Source organism: Garra rufa, chromosome 13, assembly GCF_049309525.1.
Source record: "Garra rufa chromosome 13, GarRuf1.0, whole genome shotgun sequence".
NCBI lineage: Eukaryota > Metazoa > Chordata > Actinopteri > Cypriniformes > Cyprinidae > Garra > Garra rufa.
This window is the reverse complement of record NC_133373.1, coordinates 2,379,875-2,402,062: the sequence shown is the minus strand read 5'-3', so window position 1 is coordinate 2,402,062 and position 22,188 is coordinate 2,379,875. Positions and strand designations below refer to the sequence as shown.

Here is a 22,188-nt window from a genome sequence, read left to right as displayed (position 1 = left end):
ATTAGTATTTAGGGAGAAAGTAATTCATCTTTAATTTTTTTGTAAATATGCCTGACAAGATTGTTACACTGAATGACATTTTAGTGGGTGTCTTCTGTAAATTAGGAAAAAATGTATGATATTTATTTTTTTGCTAAGAAAAACAAAAACAAAAATGCAATGAAATTAAACAGAAAACTTTTTATATTGTTTTGGAAAAACAATAATTTAAGCAGTATTAGACTTTTTCATCTTTGACCAGTATATAATTTGCTTGATACAACATTTTATTCCCAAAAATTCTAATATATATATATATATATATAAAAAATAAATAATTATAATAATAATTAAACACGAATTTTGAATTTTTTGTTTAGATTTTTGTATAGAAATGCAAATTAGCGCATGTTTCATTAAATAACGACTAATCTGCATATTTAAACCTAACATTTTAGAAAACTTGTAATACAAAAATTTCTGAAATTATCAATGTAATCAATCAACTGGGTAAGTAAGGTGATTAATTATGTCTTTTTTCAGTATCTTGAAGCTTAAGAGGGTGTAAGTAACGTCAGTGCAAACAAAAAACATACATATAGGCTTATAGTTCTGTACTTTTTTTGTTTATGTAATGTTTTATTTGTAAAACGTATCATTATAATTGGTTATTGTTGTTATTATTTCGCATTTTCCATTTGTTGTCTGAGTTGTCAATAAATCAATCATTAAAAAAAACGTACAGACCGCAAATGTGGGTGTTAGGGGAGTCCCAAGGTCTGTTTCAGAGTGGCCAACTGGTTGAGCATCACGTTACGTATTTAATATTTATGACCTAAGCCTTTTCCATAGTAGGTTTCGTCAATTCACTTCCTGGAAGTTCGGAGTTCTACTCCACCCCCTGAGAGTGAGTTGTGTTGAAGATAATAATAGAAATAGGGCAGGGTCCAGCAGTCAAACGCGCTTCAGTCGAGAACGATTTCGCAACATAATGACATACACACAGTGACATAAACAGGAACGACAGGACCGAGGAAACGCGTTTGATGTCTCGAGGTGAAACGACTTGACACGATGCACGCGGAGTTTAGCGATCAACACAACTGCGTTACTTCACAAACTACTACATGAGCTGCGATAAACGAGCGTGGGTTCTTTGGAAACGCTTCTGTTTGAGGACATCGATGAATTTCCGAAAGAGCATTGTCGTTTTCTCGAGTCGTGACGAGCGTGTCCGTGATTAGTCCGTGATCTATGCAGTTGTTCAATTCTTACCATTTTACCGTCCAGACCAATGCTGCTGATGGGATTTGTACATTTGCATCTAGAAATGCAACGATAATCGTCTTATTGTAGGCTATTGGTGCTGATGACATAACCTCACTTATTTGTTCCCTTGGTGCCAACTACCAAGAATGCTATCTATGAAGTGTGCCGGTTGAGAAGCTCTACTGTTGGGGTTGGGGTCATTTAACTCATGAAAAAAATGAATTCAGATTTGGAGGCCATTTCTCTCTCCGTACCCTCTCTCGGTCAACCCTTAGGCATGATGGGAGGGAGTACTGGAGAATCCAGTGGTAGTATGAATTCTGGTGCTGGGATCTTCTGGCAGGACCCCTCCAGCTGTAAGAGCGCCAACCCTGGGGTGATCAGTTTGCCCTCGGAAAGCGGGACCTTGTTGACCACCGGCAAATGTAAGAACCGAGCCGTACAAGTGGCCTACGTGAGGAACTCTGAGACGAGCCAACCTCTCAGTCCGGAGAACATGGCTTTACAGTGTCTGAAGGATGCTTGTGACATTGTGGGGTTTAAACTAGATGTGATTCCCTTTGGGAAGCTGGACTTTGGTGAAACATCAGTTCTCGATCACTTTTACAATGCAGGTAAGTCTACTGATGGAAGTCTTGGGAATGGCATTGGTAGATGTGACCTTTATTGTATTTTAGGTGTGTTTTGGTCTGGTTTTTCGGTTTAATTTCTTGCATTTTTCCAGGAAGGTTCTTGTGATGGTATCACTCTCCCACATGCACCCACATGCATACAGGGCGGCAGTGTCTTTAATCTCATTTCCATGAGAAATGACTGGTATTCAAAGGCATTCAGACTTCAATGGAAATGAAGCTTTGTGCAACCGTTGACCTGCAGCAAAACCAGACAGTCTTGTTCAATTGTTTAAAAAATGTCTTCATATCATTATAAGCTGCGTGCATTCACCTTGCTTCTTGTCAAGAGTCAAGAGGAGCTAACGAAAGTAAAACCAAAAGGGCTTTTGCTTTTACTTTCTCCCCAAATGCAAAAAAAACTGAAACTGAGCACCTGTTTGTTATGCATTGCAAACATGTCCTCATCTGAGATTACTGCATGCAGTGACCAGTGTTGGGAAAAGTTGCTTTTAAAAGTAATGCATTAAAATATTGCGTTATTCCCTGAAAAAAAAGTAACTATTTACACTCTTAAAAATAAAGGTGCTTTAAAAGGTTCTTCACAGCGATGCCATAGAAGAACCATTCAGTCAAAGGTTCTTTAAAGAATCACCTCTTTCTTGCCTTTTTATAATCTGAAGAATCTTCTTTCGCTGCAAAAAACCTTTTGTGAAACAGGTTCTTCCATGGCATCGTAAAGCACCTTTATTTTTAAGAGTGTACATTATTTAGTTACTTTTTATGAAAAGTACTGCGTTACGTTACTTTTGCGTTGCTTTTTAAATCTGGGCAGAGCTTGCTTGATTGTTTTTAATATAACAAGTTCTATATTTAGCAAATGCAAACAGCCCTTTCACACTAAAAGCCTCAGGTTAAAGGAAAAGTAAATTCACATCTGTGCAGTAGAACGCAGAAAAAGAAAGTCCGACACTCTTCAGAACGACAAATATCAGATATTAGTTTATCTTGAGTAATTTGTGCTTATTAGTTTGATTGAATTGGATCATCAAATGTCAGCAGCAAAGACACTGGTTAATAAAATGTAATTAAACACAGAAAGTATATGAGGATATGTGCAGGTTTTTGTTCATTTTGAGGAATACTGAATCTGTTTCACATTTATTCTAGAACTAAAGTAACATTTCACTCCCGATTTCTCTCAACACTGGGACTCAAGAGCTTTCAGTCAATAAATGGGGCAAAAAGGGTAACTGGCATTACTTATTTGCAAAAAAAGTAACTCGTATATAGGTTATAATGCGTTACTTTAGTAGTTACTTGGCATTGACAGATATTTAAATTTAAAGTAGTTTGGCTTTATCGTTTTGCAAATGTTGCACGTATTTGCAGTTAATGAAAATCCCTGAAATAACATCCATAACTGTAGAATAAGTGAACGGATATAATTAAGGTCAAATGGAGTGATATATCATTCATTAATCAGTGGTAACTTTTAATTAGTAGACTAGGTCCTTTATTGGCATTGATGGTTCTATGAAGAACCTTGAACATCCACGGAACCTTTCAAATGCAGATGAGGTTCTTTATATTCGAAAACATTTCTTTTGATTTTTAAAATGTTTTTCAAAATGATTGTTTTAGGAACTGTTCACTGAACGGTTCTTTGGGGGACCAAAACTAGTTTTTCTATGGCATCAATGCAAAAACACCCTTTTGGAGCCTTTATTTTTAACAGTGTATGCAATCACTCAGAAGTAGCCATATCAGTTTTTGCACATAGCCTACTGTCAATTTTTTCCATATAGGCATTACTGCGCCAATATCTACACTTTGCGGCTCTATTTACCCCAGCTGTATATGTGTATATGTAGATTTATTTTTTATTACTTTTAAGATTTGCAGTTTAGCTTTCTGTCTCTAAACATCAGAATTTCTTTTCTCAAAGCCAAGATTTAATCTTGTGCTTTGGGTGACTTGACTGTCATTTTCTCTGACCTAGTTTCTTTTGGACTTTATATCAGAGACAGACTGATTTTTTTTCTCTGCGGTTTGTTTTCTTCACACAGAATTCTGTATGTTTCACCATCGTTTTTTCCCATTCTTCTTATATTGCTGTTTTATCCATGTGGCCTTTAGATAAAAAAACAAACAAAAAAAAAAAACTCAAGATGGTTCACAGTGAAAACAGTTGTTTCCTGTGTGGTAACCTCGCACAGCTCAAAGTCGTTGTGTTATTTTGGATGCTCAGATGTTATCGTGTCGTCAGTATTCAGCTGGAGGCTTCAAGATGCTATGTCATTTGTTTGAAAGGGTTTTATAGCATGTCCAAGCAGCTCCTTGCAGCACCATTTCTTCAGTTTAATAGAATGGGGAAAAAAGTTAAAATGTGTTGAAAAGATCTGAAAGGGCAAAAGTTCAGCATAAAAAAAAGTTCACCCAAATCTTCTGAAGCCATGCAACAGAGATTGTGTGAGATTCAGTGGTTCACAAAGTTGAAATCCAGATAATAAACCAATCAGGCTGGCAAACTGCAAACTTAAGTAGTGGCAGGTTAATGTTTTATAATTAATTTGTATTTTATATGCTACACTATAACAGCCATATTTTGGCCATCAGCCACCCTGCTGTTTAGATTCTAGTGTTAGACAGTGTTAAAACCCATAGACACTTAAATAATTTTATGAAGGAAATTATACAGAAAAACATGTAATTTCTTACATATTAAATAATTTAGTTAAGGCAAGAATAAAAAAAATGCAAATTCAGTATTACTATGCAATTTAAGCTTTTAGAATTTAAAAAGTAAAATTATTAGTATATTTTACGTGGAATTGTTTGTTATTTTTACAAAAATGCTTTAAGTAAATATCAAAGTCATGATTTTATTGTTCCCATCAAGCCCTTGGGCATGAATAATTAGTAAGGTAATTTTTTTTTTGCTGTTTTTGAGATGTATTTACACTGTTTTGTGGTTGCTTTTGTTGTTAGGTTACGTAGCTTGCTGTTTTGTTCATTTTATACACAAAAATCATTTTCTACTCTATACACAAATCATGTGCCAAATATCGAGGTCTCTGTGTTAATTTGGTTAGTAACTACATTGAGTGAACATATAACCTTTAAAACAATAAGGAGCTGTCTGCTTGTTTACGTACATGTTTGTAAGTGAACCACATGCTTTAATGGCATTTTTTTCTTTTCTTTCGGTGTTATAATGTTTGAGTGAAGTTTACAAACTGTGGCTGAGTGAATTGTACTTGAGGACTGCAGGATAAACTTAAAATAATTAAGTAGAAATTACTCATCAAGCTCTAACTGCACATGTTAAATGTACTTACTTCTTTTGCTAATTTTACTTAACTTAGTTAAGTAGATTTTACTTAATTCTTAAATTTTACTTAAAAAATATGCATGCAAAAATGTGGGGGGAAAAATTAAGTAAATGTACTTATTGTTTTTTTTTTTTTGTGTATGTTGACCACTAAGCTTAAAAATTAAGAAATTATACCTTTTAAACACAGTTTTTTTTTCCCGCAAAGGGCTGACATATAGAATTGTTTGATGAAATCCTCAAGTTAAAACAGACGTACTGAACATTTGTTATCAGTTGCATATTTTTGGTCTATAGACACATCTCTTTATTGTTATTTTACACATTTACACATTTGATGAGTGCATGCAATACATAAAGTGCATCATTTGAGCCTGCATGTTTTATCTGTAGATTAAAGATGGCATGTTGTTTTACATACTTGTAGCATTTCGAAAAGGCTTAAACATGTTTTGACTGTGGACGCGTAGGAGGGTGATTGTACTTCTTTAAAATTTACTTTAAAGTTTATATCTTCTAATTCAGACTTTATAACTCGATTTAACTCAACAATAGTGAGTTTTCTGCCACCATAAAAAACTATCCCACTATATAAACATCAATTTCATTGCATAACAGTGCTTATCGCTGGGCGACAAGCTCTTGTAATAAGTGGAGAACATTTTGAAAATGACATTTAATTAATATAATCTGTAATATTTTTAAAATCTCTCTATTTTGTATTATATCTGAGTAATTCTCGAGATGTAAAGGCTGTCTCTCCCAGGTTTTCTGCAACCATGACGAATGTTTACAAACCTACAATTGGTCTATAGGTAGGTCTTAACAAATTGCTGGATTGCACTTGTATTTGAACCATATAAAAGGTGGTATAACAGGAATGACCTGTTCATCCAAACAATCAATGGGGAGTATGTTGGTTAACTAATTAGAAATGTGTAATCGTTGCTTAGTAGCTGAAGAGAGAGTGTGTTTTAGGTGTCGTTTTCATTTCTTGCACTCCGCTGAACTCAGCAAATGGCACATTCCTTTTCTGCTAGATGAGGCCCTGCTCTGCTGAAGTTGTGCTGAATGGTTTTTAGATCATATCCTTGTTCAGCAGTCTAAAAACATGACTTAAGAGCTTGAATGATTTCATAATTATTCAGTTAAATGTATATAATTGTGTTTCATGGTTACGCTTGGAATTCCAACAAATTCCAAACCAATACAATGAATACATTTTTAGACTAAATGACCAATGGTATGTGAGCATTGGTTGGAAAACAACACCCCCTGAGAGCCAAATGCGAGTAAATTTCCCATGATGCATATTTGGAAAAAACAACAGCAGATAGTAATGGTTCACTTGGAATGTGGTTTCCAGCAGCATAGCAGTCAGACACATGAGAGTTTAGGATATGTTACAATTTATGAATAGCTTTCTGTAAATTCTAGTGGAATTCCTTTACTAATTGCTGATCACATTTCTCCACCCGTTAGAATTCTGCTGTAAGTGCATTACTCCGCAGACATATGTGACCCTGGACCACAAAACCAGTCATAAGGTTAAATTTTACAAAACTGAGATATATACATCACATGAGAGCTCAATAAATAAGCTTTCTATTGATGTATGGTTTGTTAGGATAGGACAATATTTGGCCGAGATACATCTATTTGAAAATCTGGAATCTGAGGGTGCAAAAAATCAAAATACTGAGAAAATCACCTTTAAAGTTGTCCAAATTAAGTTCTTAACAATGCATATTACAATTCAAAAATTACATTTTGATATATTTATAGTAGGAATTTTGCAAAAAAAACTTCATGGAACATGATCTTCACTTAATTTCCTAATGATTTTTGGCATAAAAGAAAAATCAATAATTTTGACCCATACTATGTATTTTTGGCTATTGCTACAAATATACCCCAGCGACTTAAGACTGGTTTTGTGGTCCAGGGTCACATATATCCTTTGTTCTTACAACCTGGGGGATGAGTCAAAATGATTGACCCTGGTAAACAACAAATTACAGGTATTCACCACAAATTTTGTTTTGAACCACATTTGTTTAATGGCATTTTATAAGAAGAGTAATTACTGAGTTGTGCTTTAAATTTCTTGGTACTCTGGATACATTTATTTATTTACATTTAGATTTAGACATTTAGCAGAAGCTTTTATCCAAAGCGACATACAAAAAAAAGAGGACAGTGGAAGCAATCAAAAACAACAAAAGAGCAATTACATGCAAGTGCTAACACAGTACACATATCAAGGTTTTTAAAAAAATATATAATAAATGAAAAATAAAAGGCAAGCTAGTGTTAGAGGCCTATAGATAGATAGATAGATATATAGATAGAATACAACAAGAACAGAGAAGCTAGTTTGGTTAGTTTTTTGTTTGTTTTTTACAAGCAGTAAGTAAATAAAAACTCTATTGCTTTCAGTAATCATTTTGTTCAGCCCAGTCCAGCCAGTACAATCTGGCATGTCAGCGTAATGGATTTCTGCCTGTCGGGAAGCAATATCAGTCTCCTTTGTCTAATCAAAAACTCAGTTCAAAGCTGTTATGTATTGTACTAGTTTTACATTGATTTATATCATTGATAGTTATGTATCAACATGATTAGAGGATTGTTGTTGTTGCTATTTGTGTCTGAAGCCACCTAAGCTTGCAATTGTTTTTTAGCTTCCTGTCATTATAGAAATATGCAAAGCTACAAATGTTCATACTCGACAAGTCTGTCTCAAGAAAATCTTAAAGGGGTCATCGGATGCCCATTTTCCACAAGTTCATATGAATCTTTAGGGTCTTAATAAAAAGTCTGTAATATACTTTGGTTAAAAATTCTCAATAGTAGTGTAAAAAAACACCCTTTTACCTTGTCAAAATCAGCTCAAAACTCAACCCATTATATTGCATGGGCCCTTTAAATGCAGATGAGCTCTGCTCGCCCCGCCCCTCTCTGCTCTGGGATTATGAGCAGTAATGTTTACTTTAGCCACATTTAGCTGCGTTTATTGGCGAAACTTGCCAACAAGCACATTATTAGGAAAGGCCATTTGCAAAGATGCATAAAAAACCCTTATACTCACTTGCACTCTGCTGTGGGTGAAGCTGCATCACGAACGATTCACACAAACATAGACGCATATGTAGATCGGGATCGGCGCTTTCCTTTTAAACCCAAAAGTAACATTAATCCTCTGCGTCTTCATCGGCTCAGATGTTGGGAGTAAATGACTATTGCTTTGTTCATTATTACATCCAACAACAGAACCTCTGCACCTGAGTCACACAGTGACGATGAGGGCGTGTCTAAGGTAAACGCTCATGTCAGTCAACTGTATTTCGTCCCAACGGCAAGAAGCTGAGCTGGTTTTGAAAAGGGGGTATTACTTTTTAAAGATTAAAAAAATACCATTGGCTGTTTTTTTATCATTGTATGGTGCTTGTGTGCACAAACTACCAACACACATTAATGTTCAAACAACATGTAAAAGTTAGTTTTGCATCCGATGACCCCTTTAAGATATCCCTGTATAATAAGGCTGTGGCGTGTCCACTAGGCCCAAATCAGACACATTTATTAGGAAAAGGGTAACTAACAGATATTCAAATAATAAACAGTCTGTACAAAACTGTCTGTGCTTATAAGAAAGGGTCCAACACACAGCTGCACAAAGATGTGTATCTGAGAACTGTAGGATTACCACTAAAATACTGAATTTACTATTCAACAAGTCATTTGTTGGATGACTAGTTAAACATACTCATCTCTATCTCACATGGCATTTCCCATTGACGTGATTTGTGCACTTTGTGTGACACAACAAAGTAATGTAGTTGCATCAGCTGTACAAGTGTAGAACAGTGACAGATTGATGTGGGAGAATTTGAAACTATATTTGCATGTGTGAAATCTGAAGCAAATCTGGAATGCTAGACCTTGCAGTTACCCCTGGAAAGATCACCATTGTCATATGAACAGGTTTCAAACCTTTGGGACTTCCTTATTCCATGGAACATAAACGGCAGTATACAGTTCAACGGAATGTCTGAGAAAGACAACCTTAAAGCTTTCGCTTTCATTGCACCTCTTTTCCATAAATTGCAAATGGAAGATGAACTAATGCTGTTGTAGTATTTTGTGTGGCATTGAAGAAAGTCATACAGTTTATTTTTGGATACATTTTCTTACACTGCAAAAAATGCTTTTCTTTCTTTGATTTTTTTTGGTCTTGTTTCCAGCCAAAATATCTAAAAATTCTTAAATCAAGATGGATTTTCTAGACGAGTAAAAATGATTGGGGTAAGCAAAATTTTTTTATTTCAAACAGAACACAAGATTATTTTTCTTACCCCATTGGCAGATTATTTAGCTTGTTTCAAGAAAAAAACTAGTTTTCTGAAAACAAGACAATAATTTTTACTTATTTTTAGTTTTTTTTTTTTTTTTTTTTTTTTTAGATATTTTGGCTGGTAACAAGACAAATCTAAGTAAGCAAAAAAATTTTTGCATTGTAAAATTGGATACAAAATATGGGAGAAGCCAAAACCAACAAATATACAAAGAGTGACCTGACAAACTTATCATTTGCATAAATTTTATACAGCCTGCATGAGTAATTTAAATGTTAGATTTTTTTTTTTGATGTTTAACAAATGAACTAATTTGCATTAAAGAATAAGTTAACTTCCAGAAATTTTTTTACAGTTCATGTCTTCTTTTCGTCAGTCATAAAGAAATTGTTTTTGAGAAAAACATTTCAGGACTTTTTCTCCAGATATTGGACTTCTATGGTGCCCCGAATTTGAACTCCCAGTGTAGTTTAAATGTGGCTTCAAATGATCCCAGCCGAGGAAGAAGGGTCTTATCTAGCAAAACTATGTTTTGTTTTGTTTTTAATTACATTTACTTTCTTTTTAACCTCAAAAGCTTGTCTTGTCTTGCTCTGCCTGAACTTTTGGTTTAAGACAGTTAGGGAATGTCGAAAAACTGTCGAAAAATGACGAAAAAATCTAATTATCTCCCTCAACTTCAAAATCGCTCTACTTTGCTGTTTAACCTTTTTGTTAAGGGTGTTTGATCTTCTTTGCATGTTCACTTTGCAAACACCAGGTTGGTACTTCTGCAGTGATGTAGAATAATTTTTAAATAATTTTTGAAGTTGAGGGAGAAAATAAGATGGGAGCTTTGTGACATACCCTAACTATCTTAAACCAGGTTAAAAAGTAAACAAATTGTCATAAAAAAAAAAAAATAACTGATCGTTTCACTAGATAAGACCCTTCTTCCTCAACCTCATTTGGGATGGTTTGAAGTTGCATTTAAACTGCATTTTGGAAGTTCAAACTCAGTGGCACCATTGAAGTCCACTATATGGAGAAAAATCCAGATTTCTTTCCCTCAAAAACATAATTTCTTTACGACTGAAGAAAGAAGACATGAACACCTTGGATGTAAATGGTTTCATTTTTTTATAATAAGAAAGTGTATTAGATAATATTGTGTACAATAATTTTTCATTCATTTGTAATGTGTTGTAATATGTTTGTATTATAACAGTCTTAGACCTGCCTGCATTCTAAATGTATTTGCATTGGCCGCTGAAAAACCCATATTGGTAAACCACTACTTCCAGTGGTAAACTCTGACAAGTTGACCACTTGCTTGGCTTTTTTGAGAATTTCTGTCTGTCTTAAAGTATTACACATTTATTTCAGCTGTAATTTTGGTTCCTAGATGACTCAAATTGTTTTCATATCATCTGTAAACTACACTCTTAATGATGCCACAGAAGAAACTTTTTTGTCTAAATTGTTTCATAAAGAACCTTTAACATCTGAAGAACCTTTCTGTTTCACAAAACTGGTCTCAGATTCTAAAAAGAAAATAGGTGGTTCTTTAAAGAACCTTTGACTGAATGGTTCTTTTTGGAACCAAAAATGGTTCTTCTATGGCATTTCTGTAAAGAACCTTTTAAAGCACCTTTATTTTTAAGAGTGTATAATGCATGAATAATGAAGATGTTCTGATGTTCATGCACTCTACATGGCCTTCTGCTTAGGAATGTATGTTGCTTTGTTCGTTTTCTCTGACATGTCTGTTTCCTTTGGGTTAACTGAAACAACAGCTTTGGCACAGATGCATGCAAACAGAGGAACTGACTTCCTGCTGATATTTAAATGTGGCGTATAATGCGTTAAACTCAACTGCAGGGACAGGCCCGATAGAAAATAACCCCCACACACAAACACTCATCAAACTGTCTGGGTCTGTCTGTCTGTCAGGTTTGGGTAAAAGTGTTTCAAAAATTGTGAAAACTCTCTGTTTCTGTTCACAGATATTGCAGTGGTTGAAATGACGGATGCATTTCGGCAGCCCTCTCTCTTCTATCACTTGGGTGTGAGAGAGAGTTTCAGCATGGTCAACAACATCATTCTTTATTGTGATCTCAACTCAGACTCGCTGCACTCTCTTCAGGTCAGAAAGTCTTTTGTCTCAGAGTCAAACGTAAAGCAGTTCACTTCAAGAACAAAAATGTACACATGTACTCACCCCCTTGTCATCCAAGATATTCATTTTTTTCTTTCTTCAGTTATAAAGAAATTGTTTTTTGGGGAAAGCATTTCAGGAATATTCTCCATATAGTGGACTTCAATGGTGCCCCTGAGTTTGAATTTCCAAAATGCAGGTTAAATGCAGCTTCAAAGGGCTTTAAACGATCCCAGCCGAGGAAGAAGGGTCTTATCTTGCAAAACTATATGTTATTTTCTAAAAAAAAAAAAAAAAAAAAAGGTACAAAATATATTAGGGATGCATCGAAATGAAAATTCTTGTCTGAAGCCGAACAAAATTGCACACTGGTTTGAAGGCCAATTACCGAACACGTTTTTCCCCCATGTATTTTGGCAATTTTTTTCACCATTGCATAAATTAAATAGCCAATATGTGACCCTGGACCACAAAACCAGTCTTAAGTCGCTGGGGTATGTTTGTAGCAATAGCCAAAAATACATTGTATGGGTCAAAATTATAGATTTTTCTTTTATGTCAAAAATCATTAGGAAATTAAGTAAAGATCATGTTCCATGAAGATTTTTTGTAAAATTCCTACTGTAAACCTATCAAAATGTATTTTTTGATTAGTAATATGCATTGCTAAGAACTTAATTTGGACAACTTTAAAGGTGATTTTCTCAGTATTTTGATTTATTGCACCCTTAGATTTCAGATTTTCAAATAGATGTATCTCGGCCAAATGTTGTCCTATCATAACAAACCATACATCAATGGAAAGCTTATTTATTGAGCTTTCATATGATGTATATATCTCAGTTTTGTAAAATTTAACCTTATGACTGGTTTTGTGGTCCAGGGTCACATATTTGCTTTTTACAGTTTTGTCTTTTGTCAATTATAACATTTTTTGGCGTTTTCGCTTATTTGGCCGATCACCTAAATAGATTTTTTTTTTTGCTATGTTCGGCCGAATAATTTTGGTTGCCAAACATTCAGTGCATCCCTAATTGATATACTTTTTAATCTCAGATGCCCGTCTGTGTATCTCCGAGTCAATACAGTTAGGGTATGTCGAAAAACTTCCATCTCATTTTTCTCCCCTCAACTTTAAAGTCATGCTACATTGCTGTTTTACCTTCTTTTTTTATATAAAGGGTGTTTGATCTTCTTTGCACTTTCACTTTGTAAACAGTTTGTACTTCTGCAGTGATGTAGGATGATTTTGAAGTTGGAGGAGAAAATGAGATGTTTTTCAACATACCCTAACTGTCTTGAACGGGAATACCCAGAGTTAACGAAGAGCTAGAGGAGATGAGCATTTGAGGTTAAAAGTATATAAATTGTCAATTTTAACTGATTGTTTAACTAGATTAGACCCTTCTTCGGCTGGGATCGTTTAGAGCCCTTTGAAGCTGCATTTAAACTGCATTTTGGAAATTCAAACTCAGGAACATCATATAAGTCCACTATATGGAGACATAACATCATTTCTTTACAAGGGAAGAAAGAAAAACATCTTTGATGAGAAAGGAGTAAGTACATTATCTGTAAATGTTTGTTCTGGAATTGAACTTCTCCTTGAAGCCAAGTGTGTCCAAACCTGACTGGTAGTGTGTTACTGCATCAGGTGACCCTGATTCAGCCAAGTAGGACATTTTTCTGGATCACTGCAAGAGAACAAATACACTAATCTCATCCCCAATGCTTCCTATTGCTCAAGAAATGAAAAGCACTTTTGTAAAATGTTGTTGAGGGGAAATAACGCAAGTCCAAAACTGTGGCACCTGAGTGTAAGGCTCATATCAGAAACATACCAGTCTTATAGAAAAAGCTGCTTTATTATATGTATAGCATATAACCGCAAAAGCATCCAAAAATACATTGTATGAGAAAAAATTATTGATTGCCAAAAATCAATAGAATATTAATTAAAGATCACGTTCATCAATATATTTTGGTAAATTTCCTACCGTAAATATATAAACACTCAATTTGTGATTAGTAATATGCATTGCTAAGAACTTCATTTGGACAACTTTAAAGGCATTTTGCTCAGTATTTTGATTTTTTACACCCTTAGATTTTCAAATAGCAGTATCTCAGCCAAACATTGTTCTATCCTAACTAAGCATAAATCAATGGAAGGCTTATTTGTGACCCTGGAGCACAAAACCAGTCTTAAGTCGATGGGGTATATTTGTAGCAATAGCCAAAAATACATTGTATGGGTCAAAATGTTTGATTTTTCTTTTATGCCAAAAATCATTAGGATATTAAGTAAAGATCATGTTCCATGAAGATTTTTTTGTAAAACTCCTACTTAAAATATATCGAAATGTAATTTATGATTACTAATATGCATTAAGAACTTAATTTGGACAAGGTGATTGGAAAGGTGATTTTCTCAGTATTTTGATTTTTTTTTTTTTTGCACCCTCAGATTCCAGATTTTCAAATAGATGTATCTCGGCCAAATATTGTCCTATCCTAACAGACCATACATCAATAGAAAGCTTCATATGATGTATACATCTCAGTTTTGTAATTTAACCTTATGACTGGTTTTGTGGTCCAGGGTCACATATAAGACAAAGAAAAACATATAAAAATAGCAAATAGCTTCGGTTTAAAGTAGCAGACATTATAGACAAACTTCATGCATCCCAGCCAAGAAATGTTTGGACTGAAAAAGACTCAGGAGCTGGTTGAGTGCCCCAAAATCTAACCCTAATATCTAATTAGCTGTTAGAATGTTGAAGCTTCATGCCTTGCTTGGCAAAATTAAAATAAGCAGCTGCATTATGGTGTGTAGTACAGGTATTGTAATATACATTACCAGTCAAAAGTGTTGACACACTTGACTTTAATTTTTTTTTTTTTTTTAGTGAAATATTAATCACTTAAAAATATAGATTTATACAATTATTATGTATTTTTTATTTGATCTTATTTGATTTGATTTGATTTTCAAATACAAATTGTGCCAAGGAATGATTCTCAGTTTGTTTTTAATAAAAGCATTTGGTTTTTTCCATGGGAAAAAAATTCTTAACTTCAGTTTTTCTTAAAAAAAATTCATTTTTCATTCATTCATTCTTTGTGACAACATTTACAAACTTTCTAATTAAAAGATGTATTAGTCTAAAATAAGAGAGCTGACATTTATTGGATGGACACTAAATTTTTAATACAACCTACATAACTTGTAGTGCATCAACTAGACATCCAACAGTTTGATCACAGTGGTCTATTGTAGGTTGGTCAGTGAATTGTAGGCAGGCATTATTGTCATGGAGATCCTCCTAGCAAGGTCACACACCTCCATTATTACTTTACATTATTAAATGGAGTTATGCCAGGTGAGTGGGGAGTAAGTTGCATAATATGGGATATATTTAGAAGAGCTCTTTAAGGCAGTGATTTTATTACTAGGCAGATTTTAGTGGAGGATGGTGCTTGGAAAACACATAAACACACAGATCAGTTCAGTAAGAAGTGCCTTGCTTAGGAATTGCAGTTTCAGGAATCACTACACAATATGCGACGATAAAAGTTTTTACCAGTTGCATACTACATTGTTGTAATAGCGTGATGTTATAGGAGTGCATGTTTAATTTTGCATTTCCAGTTCATCTTAAATAAAAAGTGACTACAAACGGAATTGCAAAACAAGCATTCATTTGAAATCGTCTTAAGGATGTCAAACAAGCAGTGGGTGAATTTTAGTTTTCTCTTTGAAATAAATTGGTAGAAGACATTTGTTTTAACAGTTCAATTAAATAATCTGACAAGAGATTTATAGTTGTTGAAATGGAAGGCCAAGTTGGCCTTTTTAGCTTGCATACTCAACAGAAACAGACCTAGTACAACCATACTACAGAACATACTACAAAACTAGTAAATCAATTATAATGTTCTGGACATGGACACACACAAACAGTTATTAAACGTCTTCAGACACACATTTAGGTTGTTTGTATGAAGGTCACGTTTCCGCCACTAAATACAAATAAAAAAGGTTATTGCAACTGACTTCACAATTCTGACTTTTCAGACCTAAATTCACAATTGCGAGTTATAAATTCAGAATTATGAGATATAAACTTGCAATTATGGGTAATAAAGTCACAATAGCATGATTTTTAAACTTGCAAAAGCAAGTTATAAAGTCAGAGTTGCATGATATAAAGTCACAATTGTGAGTTATAAAGTCTATAATACAAACTAGCAATTCTGTGAACATATCAGTCTTTTTTCTCTTTATAACTGGACTTTATAACTTGCAATTGCGAGTATATATCTCACAATTCTAATAAAACAAGTCAGAATTGCAAGATACAAAGTCGCAATTACGAGAAAAAAAGTCAGAACTGTTTATATCTCAAAATTCAGACTTTTTTTGTTTATATCCTGCAATTCAGACTTATAACTTATGACTGCAATATATATATATATATATATATATATATATATATAAAGTAATTGTGTGTTCTAAGAAAAAATTTAGAATTGCGATTTTATATGATGCAATTCTGAGAATTAAAAAAAATTGCAAGAATTGCAATTGCAAGAAAAAAGGTCAGAATTGTGAGATAAAAAGTTATTTTTTATTCAGTGGCTGAGACAGGCTTCTGTATGTTTGTAATAGAATTATGTCAAAAACAAAAACACCTTTTATACCATCTAAATTGATTATGACTCATATTTCTCTCATACAGGAGGTGATATGTCAGAAGAATATGGTAAGTTTCTTAATCTTCACTTACTTTCTGCCTCATGTTAATTTGATGTCATTTTTTAAAACAAAGAAATTGTGCATCCTTTCTTACATTTGTGCTGTAGTTCATGTAGGTTAGTCAGTTTGATTGCAATCCTGAAAATGTGGAAATGGAAAACTTTCGCTTCATGTTTGGTTATATCATATTATTGAAGATTTCACATTATTGATATTTTTTGCTGTTTGAGACTTTTGCAAGAGCTTTGTTGTAAGATTTTATAATTATGCACCAAAAAAAGAAAAAAATTAGGCATGAAAATCATTAAGGCCAGGAAAACCCATAGGGGTTTATGAGTGCATTTCAGTAGAATGAGTAAATTTATTAGTAATTTTTTATATCCTGCTGTCCACAACCAAGAAATGACATTACTACTGATTCATTTTATGTTGTTCATTTTCACTGTGGATATTAACTGCATTCCTCTGCTTTTATGTTTCCTCCTGTTTGCTTTTTCCAGACGTGTGCCGCTAACTACACGTTCATTCCGTACATGGTGACGCCTCAGAATAAGGTGTATTGCTGTGAGAGCAGTCTGATGAAGGGTTTGAGTGAACTGATGCAGCCCAGCTTTGAGGCCCTGCTGGGGCCCATCTGTATGCCGCTGCTGGACAGACTCACTCAACTGCTCACCACCTGCAAGACCAACACCTGGTGGGAGCTCACTACCTGCTTTGTCTCCTCAATTCTCATTTTCATCTCACAGTTAATTGATTGTTGAGTTACAGAGTTGACTTATAGCAGTAATACAATTACAATCTTTATGGCTGAATATCCACCGATCAGACATAACATTATGAACACTGACAGGTGAAGTGAATAACACTGATTAACTTCATCACAGCACCTGCATCACAGCAAGTGAACTCTTTGTCCTCAAAGTTGATGTGTTAGAATCAGGAAAAATGGGCAAATGTTAGCAATTGAGCAGTGTTGTTTTCGTCAACGATGACGATGACGAAATCATTTTGTTGACGCCACTTTTTTTCAGGACGATAACGAGACCATGACGAGATAAAAATGGCTCGTTGATGACTAAAACATGACGAGACGTGTGTGAGTTTTCGTTGATGAGACGAGAATAGACAAATGTTAGTGGGTGGTCCGTCAGACGTTTAAAATGCATGACATTTCTGCTTATTGTGCATGCCAATCAAAACCTGAAACGTATCTGCCGCTATGGCAAGCCATTTTAGCATTAAATACTCCTTGCCATGCTAGTATGGCAAGCCGTTTTAGCATTCCATCCTTGTTTGTCTTTTATGTTTTATAACATTCCTTCATTATTGTAATTATTGGTGAAAATAGTCGATCCGGAAGCTCACATTGTGTTGAACTATAGATCTGCTATTTTCAGAACTTTCAAGTGACACTACCCAACAGCAAAATACTTACTGACCTACATTAATTTGTTAAAAGACTACTTTTTCCCCTTTTTTGACTAAAACTAGACTAAAACCTTTTTGACTTTTCGTCGACTAAAACTAGACTAAAACCTTTCTGACTTTTCGTCGACTAAAATTGGACTAAAACTATCACATATAGAAGTGACTAAAATTTGACTAAAACTAATAAGCATTTTAGTCCAAAAGACTAAGACTAAGACTAAATCTAAGATGGTTGTCAAAAACAACACTGCAATTGAGCAAGTTTGACAAGGGCCAAATTGTGATGGCTACGCACTTCAAAAATGTATAAATTGATTTGCATTTTAATGAGTGAAATAAGTATTTGACCCCTTCATAAAACATGAGTTAGTACTTGGTGGCAAAACCCTTGTTGGCGATCACAGAGGTCAGACGTTTCTTGTAGTTGGCCACCAGGTTTGATCTCAGGAGGGATTTTGTCCCACTCCTCTTTGCAGATCCTGTCCAAGTCATTAAGGTTTTGAGGCTGATGTAGGGCTGGGCGGTAAGACGGTATACAGTAGTCAACATTCGAAGTGGATCAAAAAAGTTCATCAAAAGTTGTCCTAAGATAAGAACGGGTATTCTTTTTGGTTTTAGGACAAATGTGACCTTGGACCACAAAACCAGTCATAAGGTTAAATTTTACAAAAGTGAGATGTATACATCATATGAAAGCTCAATAAATAAGCTTTCTATTGATATATGGTTTGTTAGGATAGGACAATATTTGGCCAAGATACAACTATTTGAAAATCTGGAATCTAAGGGTGCAAAAAAATCAAAATGCTGATAAAATCGCCTTTAAAGTTCTCCAAATTAAGTTCTTAACAATGTATATTACTAATCAAAAATTACATTTTGATATATTTATAGTAGGAATTTTACAAAAAATCTTCATGGAGGATGATCTTTACTTAATTTCCTAAAGATTTTTGGCATAAAAGAAAAATCAATAATTTTGACCCATACAATGTATTTTTGGATATTGCTACAAATATACCCCAGCGACTTAAGACTGGTTTTGTGGTCCAGGGTCACAAATTTGATGAAAGGTTTGGATCCACGTATATCGTTACCGCGGAATGAAATGTGTACCGTAAAATAATTTTTTATTCCGTGTATACCGCAAAATGTAAATAAGTGGGCGTGGCCAACTCACATGCAGCACGCGTGAGGCTGAGACCGGTCAAACCGTTGAATGCAAGACTGAAGGATACGCTGGGAGGTTGTAAAAACATGGAAAAGGAGAAACGAACAGACGAGGAGGGCTCAAAAGAAAATCCTGAGCAGGAGGAGGAATAAAATACAAAATAATCAAATAAGATCAAGTCCTTTTCTTTTCTTAAATATTCAAGCTTATTTATTACATAAAGCCCTTTTGTACATTTCTGGAATAACTACCTATATAAAAAACTATATCGTGAAAGACATCGTCACCGTTAAATAAAATTTTGGTCATACCGCTCAGCCCTAAGCTGATGTTTGGCAACTCGAACCTTCAGCTCCCTCCACAGATTTTCTATGAGATTAAGGTCTGGAGACTGGCTAGATCACTCCAGGACATTAATGTGGTTCTTCTTGAGCCACTCCTTTGTTGCCTTGGCTGTGTGTTTTGGGTCATTGTCATGCTGGAATACCCATCCACAACCCATTTTCAGTGCTTTGGCTGAGGGAAGGAGGTTCTCACCCAAGATTTGACGGCATATGGCCCCGTCCATCGTCCCATTGATGTGGTGAAGTTGTCCCGTCCCCTTAGCAGAAAAACACCCCCAAAGCATAATGTTTCCACCTCCATGTTTGACGGTGGGGATGGTGTTCTTTAGGTCATAGGCAGCATTCTTCCTGATTTTGTTCTCATCTGACCACAACACCTTCACCCAGTTCTCCTCTGAATCATTCAGATGTTCACTGGCAAACTTCAGACGAGCTGTACATGTGTTTTCTTGAGCAGGGGGATCTTGCGGGTGCTGCAGGATTTCAGTCCTTCACGGCGTAGTGTGTTACCAAATGTTTTCTTGGTGACTATGGTCCCAGCTGCCTTGAGATCATTGACGAGATCCTCCTGTGTAGTTCTGGGCTGATTCCTCACCGATCTCATGATCATTGAAACTCCACGAGGTGAGATCTTGCATGGAGCCCCAGACCGAGGGAGACTGACAGTTATTATGTGTTTCTTTCATTTGCAAATAATCGCACCAACTGTTGTCACCTTCTCACCAAGCTGCTTGGCGATGGTCTTGTAGCCCATTCCAGCCTTGTGTAGGTCTACAATCTTGTCCCTGACATCCTTGGACAGCTCTTTGGTTTTGACCATGGTGGAGAGTTTGGAATCTGATTGACTGATTGCTTCTTTGGACAGGTGTCTCTTATACAGTTAACAAGCTCTCCCTTTAAGAGCGTGCTCCTAATCTCAGTTTGTTACTTGGATAAAGACACCTGGGAGCTAAAAAGCTTGCTGATTGATAGGGGGTCAAATACTTAACTCACTCATTTCAATGCAAATCAATTTATAACTTTTTTGAAATGTAGGCTTGGTGCATGTACGTTGCTTACTTGGGGAACACATGACACCAGGATGCACTATGGGAAGAACGCAAGCCAGCAGAGGCAGTGTGATGCTTTGGGTAATTTTCTGCTGGAATCCTTGGGTCCTGCCATACATGCGGGTGTTACTTTGACGCTTATCACCTACCTACCCTTTCATGGAAACATATTCCCTGTTGGCTGTTCACAGCATATACTGTACTGTACCGGCTGCTAGCTGTAATAATCAACTTTGGGGTTGAAATGTTGTTTCTAAAATTGTTTACTTGGTGTTAGTGTATGATAATAACACTGTGAATCTGCAGTGTGTATTTCCATTCTTGCATAGATTAGTAACTTTTCTTTTTGTCTCTTTTGTGTGCTTGTTTAGCCAGTACTTTCGTGAGACCGTTCTGAATGAGATTCGTAAAGCGCGTGAGCTTTACACCGGAGCGGAGCTAGCGGCGGAGCTCAGGCGGATCCAACAGCGGCTCGATAACGTGGAGTGCCTTTCAGCTGATGTCGTCATAAACCTCCTTCTGTCATACAGAGATATTCAGGTGAGTGCATCACATAAGCTTTTGGTTTTGTTTTGTTGACAAGGGGGGGAGTACATTATCTGTAATTTTTTTTTATTAACTATTCCTTTGAAAATAGAACATGAGTGAACGCATACAGCTCACAGACAGATCAGGTTTATTGGCAGTGCAGGCTTTTTATTTGAATATGATTTGTTTCAGTCATTTTGGGTGGAAGTTCCATAAACCGGAAGTGCCACCCATAACTTATAACACAGTAGACTTGTTTGGGGAAAAGTGGATTGGTGAGGGGAAAAATTCTGGGTCGCAGATCAGCTTGTAAACATGCTTTATTGACAATACACTAAACATACACAAAAACCTCGACAAAGGCTTTTAAAGGTCCCATATTGTACACATTTCTGGATGTTTATTTTAGTTGTTAATGTCCTTAAGAATATATATTTGGGGTATAAGTGTCAAAATCCATCTCAATATATTTTTACAGCTCCTTTTTTAGGAGCTCTGTCAAGAACAGGTCGATTTTGGCCCATCTAATTAATATTCATGAGCCTCCTTTCTGATTGGCCTGTTGTTTTCTGAGTGACACACAGCCAGGCCAATCACAAGTAACTACGGTCATGTATGCTGTAGCCGAGCCCAGAGCCATAGAGAGAGCCTAGCCTGCTGATACTCAACAGGATATTTCAGAATGATCATTAATGTTTTTTCTTTTTCAAACACCGAATGCAGTAAGCTGCGTAACTGTTGCTTTAGTAAAGCCCCTTTCACAATGCGCGCTGATTCTTGAAAATTACGGGAACGAGCGCTGTGTGAACAAAAGCCAGAACCAAATGCCATAAAGGCAGTGTTTTAGTGATGATTCACGTTACCCTGCGACTCTTCTCGACGGAAAAACTTAAAGAACACTTATTTTAAATAAGATCTTGTTTTAAAAAGGAGCCTGCTTATATAATAGAAAAAATAAAGTACATTTTGCACAGAAGAAATTTGATATAAAATGTAAATGAAAATGTAGCCAGGTGCAGTAATTCTGAAAACTGAGAATGTGACGCATTGTAATATTTAGTTGAAAATCATAATTAAATTGAATTGTGAAACCAGTGAAGATTCACAGCCCTACTTTTAAGATGGCAGTACACTGCAAAAAATGCTTTTCTTACTTAAATTTTCTTGTCTTGTTTCCAGCCAAAATATCTAAAAATTCTTGAACAGGAAGGATTTTCTAGA

The 22,188-nt window shown here is 35.3% G+C and overlaps 1 protein-coding gene across 1 annotated transcript in view; it reads left to right on the top strand.

Moving 5' to 3' along the window:
* The first annotated feature begins 924 nt into the window (after positions 1-924).
* Positions 925-22,188, top strand: part of map3k5 (mitogen-activated protein kinase kinase kinase 5) — a 52,097-nt gene continuing 30,833 nt past the window's right edge. Inside the window, exons 1-5 of the mRNA XM_073817091.1 lie at positions 925-1,862; positions 11,534-11,673; positions 16,431-16,454; positions 16,948-17,141; positions 20,811-20,979. Of these exons, the coding sequence (XP_073673192.1) occupies positions 1,457-1,862; positions 11,534-11,673; positions 16,431-16,454; positions 16,948-17,141; positions 20,811-20,979 (933 nt within the window). The 5' untranslated portion in view covers positions 925-1,456. The remainder of the gene's footprint in view (positions 1,863-11,533; positions 11,674-16,430; positions 16,455-16,947; positions 17,142-20,810; positions 20,980-22,188) is intronic.